The sequence below is a fragment of the Sinocyclocheilus grahami genome, unplaced genomic scaffold (genome assembly GCF_001515645.1).
Source record: "Sinocyclocheilus grahami isolate Dianchi unplaced genomic scaffold, SAMN03320097.WGS_v1.1 scaffold381.1, whole genome shotgun sequence".
Classification (NCBI taxonomy): domain Eukaryota; kingdom Metazoa; phylum Chordata; class Actinopteri; order Cypriniformes; family Cyprinidae; genus Sinocyclocheilus; species Sinocyclocheilus grahami.
In genome coordinates this window covers 664,089-676,419 of record NW_015505560.1, presented here as the reverse complement: position 1 = coordinate 676,419, position 12,331 = coordinate 664,089, and the positions used below count along the sequence as shown (strand labels likewise).

The 12,331-nt window shown below is 35.5% G+C and overlaps 1 protein-coding gene across 1 annotated transcript in view; it reads right to left on the bottom strand.

Annotated features, from left to right (window-relative positions):
* Positions 1–9,962: 9,962 nt before the first annotated feature.
* The window catches only part of LOC107549808 (zinc finger protein 354A-like), a 3,257-nt gene continuing 888 nt past the window's right edge, over positions 9,963–12,331 (bottom strand). The window contains exon 2 of the mRNA XM_016230981.1: positions 9,963–10,704. Coding sequence (XP_016086467.1) covers positions 10,106–10,704 — 599 coding nt within the window. The 3' untranslated portion in view covers positions 9,963–10,105. The remainder of the gene's footprint in view (positions 10,705–12,331) is intronic.

The following is a 12,331-nucleotide window of genomic DNA, read 5'->3' as shown; positions in this document are numbered from 1 at the left end:
TGCTCCCTGGTTCAGTTTGCCCGGTATGTGCGCTGCTTTTAGGGAGCGCAAGTGGCAATGTGCCCACTCCAGTAGGCTCTTTGCCATCCTGAAGAGGCGTGGGGAGGTAAGGCCACCCTGGCAATTTATGTAGGATACTACCATCATGACTACCACCATCATGAGTGGCGAGCTGTGGGATGGCGAGCTGCAAGCAGAGAGCAGAGGTGGCGAGCTTATCTTGCTGCTGTAGAACGGCGGCTGGATCAGCTTGCAGGCGAAGGCTTCAAATCTCGTAGAATCAGCGAAGAGCAGTAGATGTCGTCGCTGAAGGAGAAAGAATCAGTGATTCTATGCCGAGCACCTGCTTATATAGCCAGCGGCCCGCCCATTTTGGCAGCTCGGGCACGCTGCTTCGCCATAGGCTCGCACAGCTCTGCTGCGCCATCATTGGTTCATTTCTGAAACAATGGCAGTGCAGATGCACTGCTGTGATTGAAAAAAAGGCTTCAGTAAATCGGAGAAAAGGAGTTTCCCGTAGCGTCTAGCGATGCAGTACTTGTTCCCGTATCTCAGGGAACCGAGGCTACGTTAGTAACCGAGTACCATATTCATACAACAAATATTCTGGGGGGTATGAAAATTTTGTGAAAATGATCAAAAATGCTGGCGATTAAAAAAAAATGCTGGTGTGGAAAGAGTTAAGAGCTCAGACATTATACACTGCAAAACATTCACAACATTTTCCTTAGTGACATACAACAAAAGCATTTAAACACTTCAAGGTGACTCCATCAAGTAAAGACAAGAAAGAACAAAACAGAAATGCTGATACGTTAGATAAATTGTACCATTTGGTTGTATATTCCCAAGTGTCTGAAAAGAAAAGCAGTATTTTGGTAATCATAGCGTGGAAACTTTAACTTTAATTCTGTTCAATTATTGAATTATTCATTCAATAAACAGTGATAATGTGGAGGTGAAAATGTGCCTCAAAAACAAGCTTTTTACATGCAATTTTTTATGCAACCCCCAGTAACACCAAAAGACTAGTTAAGCTGTTTTCCTTCAGCAGGGATGATATTATCATGGTACTTTCCCCCTAGTTTAATATGTTAAATATTAAAAAAATACTTACAGACAGTATTATATTGATCTATATAAAGTCTGTATGTGATTCTGCTGTAATGGGATCTGTGGATTTTACTAACAGCTGTGGCAGAGAATGGTGTTTTTTCTTTAAAAGACTGGTAATGGAAATATTATAAGGCATATGGACATTTTTCTGATTATTTTGTTAATATTTAAGTCCTATTTTATGCTTTCAAAATAAGCAGCCGATGTTGTGAAGAGTCCATAATCCATAATAACGCTTCCTCCAGTGAAAAAGTGCATCTGCTGTTGTCTCTCACATCACAATCCAGCCACATATTTGTTTTAAACGCTGCTTGATCTGTGCAGATTTCTCTCCTGATTCACACCAGAACACTTTTTCACTGGAGGAAGAGTTATTATGGATTATGGACTCATGTTTTACCTACAAACGTCTTAATGCTGGATGTGTTTCAGCTTTTGTCTTCTCCAGATGTTAACTGGTGGACTGGAGTGGTGTGGATTATTGTGATGTTTTTATCAGCTGTTTGGACTCTCATTCTGACGGCACCCATTCACTGCAGAGCATCCATTGCTGAGACACTGATGCAATGCTACATTTCTCCAAACCTGATGAAGAAACAAACTCATCCTGATCTTGGATGGTCTGAGGGTGAGTGAATTTTTAGCACATTTCATTTTTGGGTGAACTGTTCCTTTAAGTCCGATAAAATTCGTTTGAAATACAGCTAACTATTAAAGACTTACTCTTCAGTGCAAGTGGTGATCAAGCTTGATATGCGTGTTCATCCAGTCTCACACACACACACACACACACACACACACACCCACCAGCTTCACCAACACACACACACACACACACACACAAGCTTCACCAACACACACACACACACACACACGCCAGCTTCACCAACACACACACACACACACACACATTCATCTGTTCGTGGTGTTTCTGTCTTCACTTCAGCAGCAGCTACAGGTTAAGGTGCAGCCCGTGTCAGAGGATCATCTCAGCCAAATCTGCAGGTACATCGCAATATAACTATATACTATATTATTACTTTAAATATAAAAAATTGTATATTATAACCAAATACATGACTTGTGCTAAAAAGTAGCAAATTAGGTATATTGAAGAAGAGAGATTGAAGAAAGAAATCTTCTTCAAAAACTGTAAAGGGATACAGTTTTTGTTTACATTAAACAAAAACCTGTTTAGGACAGTAACGACTGAAACTTCCGTGCAACATGGAAGAGAACATGTACAAACTCAATTAATTAACTATTTCATAAATACTGCCAATAGATTTTATTTATTTTTTTGCATGTGGATATGGTGCATGTTCAATCAAACTGACAAAGATGTTGAAGCTTGTGTTGGGAGATTATCATAAACTATAATCTGTCCATCAGTACAGTTACACAATGTTCTTACAGGAGTCACCAGCCGCTTTCAAGCTCTGTTCTGATTTAAAATAGAGCACACCGATAGAGATGAAGGCATTTCAAAGCCACAATCTAATGCTTTTAATTGTGCTGCCCTTCGACATTTCAGTCAGAGACCATTTAACCCTTTCAATTCATACGTGTCTCCATTTGTGCCAAATAAGCTGTAAAATGTTTAATATGTGCTGGGTTAACTGAAGAATATAGTCAAATTAAATAATATTTTTATGGTTATGGTATGGTTGCAAATGAAAATAAATGGAAGCCCATTTCCACCAGATAAGAAAAAATCATGCTATCATAATTATGACACAAAAAGTCATAATTATGAGATAAAAAGTCAAAATTGACAAGTAAATTATGAGATAAGAAAATTATTACATAACACATAATAATTATGTCATACTAAGTCAATTATGACATAAAAAGTAAATGATGATAACCATGATTATGACTTAATACGTCATAATTTCAAATTATGTAATAATTAAGTCATAACTGACTTGGTATGTCATTTTTATCTCAATTATGAGATGAAAACTTGAAATCATTACATACTAAGTCAATTTTGACGGTAGCAAATTTACAAAAAATTTATTTTTTTACACCATAATTTAGACTTGAAATTATGAATATCATAATTTAGATTTTTTTGATCTCATAAGTCTGACTTTCTCACAATTATGACTTGGTATGTCATAATTTTGACATTTTTCTCATAATTTCGTCTTTTCATTTGATAAGTTTTACTTTCTCACATTTATGACATTTTCTCAATTTCAAATTTTTATGTCATAATTATTACATTTTATTTCGTAATTTTGAATATTTACTCTAATCTTTTTCTCTTTTTGTTATAATTATGACATTTTGTTATAGGTTTGACTTTTTATTCACATAAGTTTGACTTTTTATCTCAATTTGGCTTCATAAATATCATAATTTTGATTTTATCTCATAATTCTGACTTAGTATGTCATAAACGTTTTTCCTTTTTTGGTAACACTTTATTTCAAGGACCAATTCTCACTATTTACTAGTTGCTTATTAACATATTGGCTGTTAATTAGTAATTATAAAGCACATATTAATGCTTAATCTGCATACTTAATCCTACACCATACCTAAACCTAACAACTACCTTACTATTAATAAACAAACAATTTAGGAGTTTATTGAGGGGAAACTAAAGGGTTACCAAACATTTTCACACAATTAAATTTTTTTTGTCATATTATAACATTTTAACCTTTTTTTTGTTGTTTTACGTCATAACTTTGACCTTTTTAAACTCTCATAATTTACATGTTTTATAATCTCAAATTAGAGATGCAAACCTGTAACTGTGAGAAATGAGTCCGAATTGTTTTTGTGTATTTAAGCTTCTATAGGTTTAAGTTGAATTGACTGTGAATTTGGTTCCAGTCATGACAGAGTCGCCTGATTACCAGGCTGACCCGAGCATCCAGGACAAGACGGGGCGCACTGCTCTGATGTACACCTGCATGGAGCGGGCCGGGCCGGACGTGGCGGCTCTGATCCCTGTATGGAGGACTACGCCGGAGCCTCGCCCCTCGTTTACTCCATTAACGCCTGCGATCAGGACACGCTGACGGTGCTGCTGCACGCCTGCAGAGCCCGAGGACGGGATATCATCATTATAGCCACCGAGCTGAGCTCCGTCGCCCGACAGCTCGCCCATCTCCTGCATGTCGCCCTCGGACATCGAGCTCAAGACCAGCTCTCCCAGTGTAACGGAGGTCAGCGAGTAGGTGCTGTGCAGGTAAACCTCACTCCCCTGATCTCAAGAGACGCACTAGCGACTAGAGGCTGCAGTCTTTAGCCTCCTTGTTAGTGCGTCCACCTCCCATGCCGGACCCGGGTTCGAGACCCACTCGGAACGAGAACGAGGTGTGGCGGTGAGAACCCGGGAGAGAGGGGTTACACCAACTCTGAGTGCGAGAACATCTTTAACTTTCGAGGAGGCGGCAGTTTTCTATCGTCCGTCCGAGGCAGCATTTGCGCTCGGAGCCTTGGCTGGCCATCCAAAACCTGCCGCGTCTCGGTCAAAACCCAGAGGAGGAGGAAAACGAAGCACCTGTCAGCTACATAACACAGATTCCAAGTTTAAAGCTGAATGCAGGAACCAATCGGAGCGGCTGCAGAGCCGAAGAAACACGTTACCGGATCTTCTTCATCCACCGGCCCTCAAACTCACACTGTCCGGCTCCGACACTCACTTACACCAGGATCCCCACGCTTCGAGGTTCCCTCTGCTCCTGGCGCCTCCCGACGGGCTTCACGACTTCCACGCGGCGAGCAGAAAGAAGGCAAGAGAGCAGTCGCGAGCTCCCGGTGTTTCCATGAGGAGCGTGTGCAGAGATCCGATCCCAGCATCAGTTCCTGTAAAACGGGAAGCTCACGGTCCGTCACGCGGTCCAGCTCGAGAAGCTCGGAGACGCTCTATCTGTCGTGAAATATCTTCTAATAAAACTGAGACCATGAAATATCATTAATACACTGTTTTAGAGAAATAAATAAGAAAAAAAGACAGCATTTGATCAGATCGTTACGTTCAACTTCTCAGCTTTTGTTCATAAAAATAAATCCACTAAACAAATCGGACAATTAAATCACTTGAACCTGTAAAAAACAGTGTTAGGAGGAGAAATAAATAGGAAAATGTTGTTTTATTGCTGGTGGGATGTTATTAATAAAAAAAATTTGCAGCTGAAAACAGTTTAATCAGATCTTTGTGTTCAACTTCTCAGCTTTTGTTCATAAAGCCACCAAACAACTCGGACAATTAAAACAAAATACAAAAAATATTATTAATTAATTTATTATATTACATAAAAAATATTCATTGCTTATTGCTTGTTGTATAAAAAAAAGCTGAAAACGGTTTAAATCCACCAAACAACTGATTAAATAACTGTAAAATACTGTTTTAGGAAGAAAAATATATAAGAAAAATATCTGACTTAATGCTGGTTGATTATTAAAAAAAAAGAAGAAAACATTTAGCCATTAAAAACCGCTTGATCAAATCAATTTCTCATCTTTTGTTCTTAACAATAAAGCCAATAAACAACTCAGACGGTTAAAAACCATTAACTTGAACCTGTAAAAAATGTTTTAGGAAGATAAATAAATAAGAAAAAAGTGCTCTTGGTTATTAAAACAAAAACAGAAACATTCTGCCACTGAAATCAGATCATTGTGTTCAACGTCTCTGCTTTGGTTCATAAAAATAAATGAGAAATTATATTATAAAATAGTAATAACTTGGTATTCAAATGAATAATTAAATATATATCATGTATTTTTCTTACATTAAGACAGAGAGGTCAGCAAAGACAAGTCAATCTGAATATATGAGTGTTTAATGAGAAACAAAATAAATGTCAGACTTACTGAAATAACATTAAAATATAAACAGCACTAGAAATGACATACAAGAAGTCAAATTCATCAATACAGGGTTGACATTAAAGAACATAGTATTCATATTGTTTATGAACCCTGGGTTAACAGCTTTAGTAAAACTTGGGCCACTTTTTATCCCTGGCTAAAGCAAAGCTTCTGCAATTTGAAACCACTTTAAACAACCAATCACGAACTCGACAGCACTTACCTCATTAAATATTCATGACCTCTGTGCAGTCACAGAAACTGTGATGTGCATCTGAGGGAAACCACTAAAACGGTGCAACTGTGTTAACTGGAGTAAAGAAGAGACGCTTCAGACGAACCAAATGGACGAGCAGTTATTAAAACAAGCTCATCGCATCATGCTATTAGCCTCATAAATATAAAAATATGCATATTAACTCGGGGCTTACGAATCAAATCCTGAAGACCCAGGGTTAATTCAGACCAGGAACATGGTACAAGGATTGCGTGAACACATTTGGTCAACAATTTCAAGTGTGAAAATCCCATTATAGTGATAAAAAAACAGATTTCAGCATCAGGCCCAATACACATGCATGTAAGCAATTAAATAGTATATAATAGATCAGTAAGATTTGTAATGCGTTTTAAAGAAGTGTCTTCTGCTCACCTAAGCTGCATTTATTTGATCAGAAATACAGTAAGAATTGTGAAATATTATTACAATTTAAAATAACAATTTTCTGTGTGAATATCTGTTAAAGTATAATTTATTTCTGTGATTAAAGCTGTATTTTCAGCATCATTACTCCAGTCTTCAGTGTCACAGAAATCATTCTTAAATTCTGATTTATTACAGTTGTGCTCCAAATTTTTTTTTTTGGACCATGTGATACTTTTTTCAGGATTCTTTGATGAATAAAAAGTAAAAAATAACAGTATTTATTCAAAATAGAAATATTTTGTAACAATGATATACACTACCGTTCAAAAGTTAGGAGTCAGTAATTTGTTTTTTAAAAAGAAATTTATGCTTTTATTCAGCAAGGATGTGTTACATTGATACAAATTGCTAATAAAGATTTATATTGTTAGAAAATATTTCTATTTTAAATAAATGCTGTTCTTTTTAACTGTATTCATCAAAGAATCCTGGAAAAAGTATCACAGGTTTCAAGAAATATTAAACACTGATAATAAATTAGAATATTCTACTGATTTCTGAAGATCATGTGACACTGAAGACTGGAGGAATGATGCTGAAAATACAGCTGTGCATCACAGAAATACATTACAGTTTAACACATATTCACTTAGAAAACAGCTGTTTTAAATTGTAATAGTATTTCTGATCAAATAAATGCAGCTTAGGTGAGCAGAAGAGACTTCTTTAAAACACATGATCCCAAACTTTTGAACAGCAGTATATATATTCTCTATATACATATACACACATATATGTATTTAATGGTTTAAGTTTTAGTTAATGATAGTAGCCCTTACCTTGGATGGAAAGATTTTTTTTTATTTCAGTTAAACCTTTATTTATTTTAAAGGGATAGTTCACCCAGAAATGAAAATGTGATGTTTATCTGCTTACCCCCTGCAGGGCATCCGAGATGTAGGTGACTTTGTTTCTTCAGTAGAACACATTTGATGATGTTTAACTTTAACTGTTGTAGTCTATCAGTCGTATAATGCATGGCAATGGTAACAAAATCTTTGAGAGTAAAAAAAACATGCACAGACAAATCCAAATTAAACCCTGCGGCTTGTGACGACACATTGATGTCCTAACACACGAAACGATCAGTTTGTGCCAGAAACCCAACAGTATTTATATAAGTTTTTACCTCGTGTGTGTGTGTGTGTGTGTGTGTGTGTGTGTCCAGCAGTGAGTTGAGCGCTGTATTCTGTGTAACACACACGTCTGTCAGTTGTTCTGTCAGTGAATTTGAGGAAACTAACCATGTGCGCTTCATGACTGAGATGTGTTTTCAATTTTTTTCAGAAAAATCATCAGAATTCTCCATGAATATGATAGATTCAATCAACTAAACATGAAGCAAACACACCTGTATGTGTGTGTCTTGTGATGTTGTACCAAACAGTGCTGAAACTGACAAAACCACACTTCATGGCCATACAGGAACATCCTTATTTGTTTAAAAACAAGGTGAAAAAAATTCCCATCTTATATTTATTCTCATTGAATATTCTGATGAAATACTTCATAGTACAAAGTTAAAAACAGTTTCATGTTGGCACTAAGTTCCTGAAGCGTTTCTGTGATTGAAACTGCCATGAGACACAATGCAACACACACACACACACACACACTGTTCCAGTGGTTGTTCAGCGAGTGTCATGTCTGTGGATCAGAGAGTGAATCACATACAGTATTACCTGACAGTGTACTGATGTGTGTGTGATTGTCCTCTCATCTCATCCTCTTCTGCGCTCTTCTCCTCTCAACTGTGCCGGAAACACATTATATAGTACATAATGTATGCTACTGCTCTTTTTAAAAATAAATTAATAATTTTATTAAGCAAGCATGTGCTAAATAGATCAAAAGTGACAGTAAATACACTGATGTATAATGTCACAAAAGATTTCTGTTTCAAATAAATGCTGTTCTTTTGAGCTTTCTATTCATCTGTGAATCCTGAAAAATAAAATGTATCACGCTTTCCGCAAAATATATTTGGCAGCACAACATTGATAATAATCAGAAATGTCTCTTGAGCAGCAAATCAGCATGTTAGAATTATTTATGAAGATCATGTGACACTGAAGACTGGAGGAATGATGCTAAAAATACAGATTTGATCACAGAAATAAATTACATTTTAACATTGATTCACATAGAAAACAGATATTTTGAATACAAATAATAGTTCACAATATTACTGTTTTAATAGTATTTCTGATCAAATAAATGCAGCTTAGGTGAGCAGAAGAGACTTCTTTAAAACACATGATCCCAAACTTTTGAACAGCAGTATATATATTCTCTATATACATATACACACATATATGTATTTAATGGTTTAAGTTTTAGTTAATGATAGTAGCCCTTACCTTGGATGGAAAGATTTTTTTTTATTTCAGTTAAACCTTTATTTATTTTAAAGGGATAGTTCACCCAGAAATGAAAATGTGATGTTTATCTGCTTACCCCCTGCAGGGCATCCGAGATGTAGGTGACTTTGTTTCTTCAGTAGAACACATTTGATGATGTTTAACTTTAACTGTTGTAGTCTATCAGTCGTATAATGCATGGCAATGGTAACAAAATCTTTGAGAGTAAAAAAAACATGTACAGACAAATCCAAATTATACCCTGCGGCTTGTGACGACACATTGATGTCCTAACACACGAAACGATCAGTTTGTGCCAGAAACCCAACAGTATTTATATAAGTTTTTACCTCTAATACAGCACTATGTCCAACTGCTTTGAGCGCGCGCACGGCATCCGGTGCGTGAGGTGTGTACGCGCTCTGCCGTAGTTTACACAAGTGCCGAAGTGATCTCTCTGATTGCTCTTCGGCTGGATATCAACATCAACAAAAATCATCAAATGTGTTCTACTGAAGAAACAAAGTCCCCTACATCTTGGATGCCCTGCGGGGGGAAAGCAGATACACATCACACTTTCATTTTTGGGTGAACTATCCCTTTAAGTAAGGAAAGATGTTTTATGGTTTATTATAAAACGGAGAGTTCCGGTGCTTGATTCTGATTGGCTGAGCCGCGTTCAAAGAATGTAACACCTTTGTTAACTTCTGTGTGTTGCTCGGCAACCACTTTGTAGCAACCACAACTGTTTCTGAGGAGCTACATTGTTTGGTGGAAGAATACTGTGTTTATTAATATCATTACACTTTATTTGCTCCGTTTTATTTAGTGAAACCTTACTACGTATATGGAATAACCGTTTTATAAAAGCAGTAACCCCCGTGAAACCGTGGTTTACAGTGAATTTATAACAGCTAAGGGCCGTTGTAGGCACACCCCAGCTGTTATAAATTCACTGTAAACCACGGATTCTTTATTGCTTAATGTGTCAAACACACCGTAATGCAAAATACATTTACAGGACAGTTACAATATGCAGAAATCTGACTTCGAGGCATGATAAAAGCGCTTGGAGCGGCGTTCTTCATCTCGGTCCGCTGTGCAGACGCACGTGTCGGAGACAGTTGTCCTGTCTGGAGAAGGTTTTCCCGCACAGCTGACAGCAGAAGGGTTTCTCGCCTGTGTGCACTCGTCTGTGCGTGATCAGACGCGTCCGCTGCGTGAAGCCCTTCCCGCACTCCTCGCAGCGGAACGGTTTAGGCTGCGGATGTGTTTTGGCCAGACCGGAGCTCGAATGAGGATCCGACCCGCACTCGGAAGCGCCGAAGCTCTCGTTCTGAGAGAATGAGAACAGACCGGATGCAGACTGAGCCGTCGGGTCCTGCGTCATCTCATACGGATCTGGAAAAGTCTGGGAATGCTGTTCCGACTCTATCAGACGGACCTCCGGATCGTCAAGCGCCTTCGAACTCCACGGATGAGAGTTTCCATCGTCGCGGCGGTTTTGGCTCTCCTCCACCTGCTCGATCTTCATCTCAAACTCCAGGCCGCTGAGCTCCTCTTCCTCTTCCTCTGCGGAGCATGTGACGGGATCTTCTCGCTTCAGCTCCAGCGTGTGGGAATAACGAGGCTTCTCCAGACTGAGACCGCCAGGCTGAGGTTCCCGCGAGCGAGCCGATACTCCTGAAGAGGAAGAGAATAAGAGGATTTACTCAACAGTTCCAGCTCTAAAAGCTATGTGTCAGTATCAGCTGAACTGCATTTTAAGACGTCAAGATGCAACAAATCGTTAGGTTAAATCACTATGATTTTTGGAACACTGATGACTTTTAATATATCTATTTTAAAAATAAAAATAAGAAAACACACACACACACATATATAAATGTATACATATATATATATATATATGTGTGTGTGTATGTATATATAGACTCAATAGATCAATAGATAGATGCAAAAGTATTGTTTTTATTTATTTTTATGTAAATTATATATTAAAAATTATACAATCAACTTTAATAAAAAATAATATTTTACACGCGTGTAACAAAATCTATAAATATATGTAAAATATTTACGGGAATTACATATATATTTTATATATACATTTGTGAACATGTATTTTTAAATTGTACATATTTTCCAGCTCTAAAAGCTATGTGTCAGTATCAGCTGAACTGCATTTTAAGACGTCAAGATGCAACAAATCGTTAGGTTAAATCACTATGATTTTTGGAACACTGATGACTTTTAATATATCTACATTAAAAATAAAAATAAGAAAACACACACACATATATAAATGTATACATATATATATATATATATATGTGTGTGTGTATGTATATATAGACTCAATAGATCAATAGATAGATAGATGCAAAAGTATTGTTTTTATTTATTTTTATGTAAATTATATATTAAAAATTATACAATCAACTTTAATAAAAAATAATATTTTACACGCGTGTAACAAAATCTATAAATATATGTAAAATATTTACGGGAATTACATATATATTTTATATATACATTTGTGAACATGTATTTTTAAATTGTACATATTTTGCATATATATATATACACACACACACACAGATGTATATATTTAATACAATTATATATTTAAAAAAATATATAATAAAATTAATTTATAATTTATATATAATTTCTCTATATATAAATGTATTATATTAGATAGATGCAAATGTATTGTTTTTATTTATGTAAATTATATAATCAACTTTAATAAAAATGTTATACTCATGTACAAAACCTATATCTTTATTTATAAATTTTTAATATATAATTGTATTAAATATATATATATATATTCAAAATATGTACAATTTAAAAAATACATGTTCACACATATATATATATATATAAATATGATTAATGTAATTATTTTACATATATATATCTTTTTTTTTTTTACATGAGTATAACATTTTTATTCTTTTTTAAAGTTGATTATATAATAATATATAATTTACATAAAAATAATAAAATACACACACATGCATACATACATATATGCGCGCACGTGTGTGTGTGTGTGTGTATAGACTCCATAGACACATAAGTATTGTTATTTATTTTTTATGTAATTATATATTATACAATCAACTTATAAAACTTTAATAAAATAAAATAAAAATTGTATACTCGTGTAAAAAAAAAATCTATAAATGTCAAATATTTGTGCGAATTATATATACATTTTAAAAAATATATATTTGTGAACATGTGTTTTTAAATTGTACATATTTTGCATATATACACACACACACACACACACACAGAC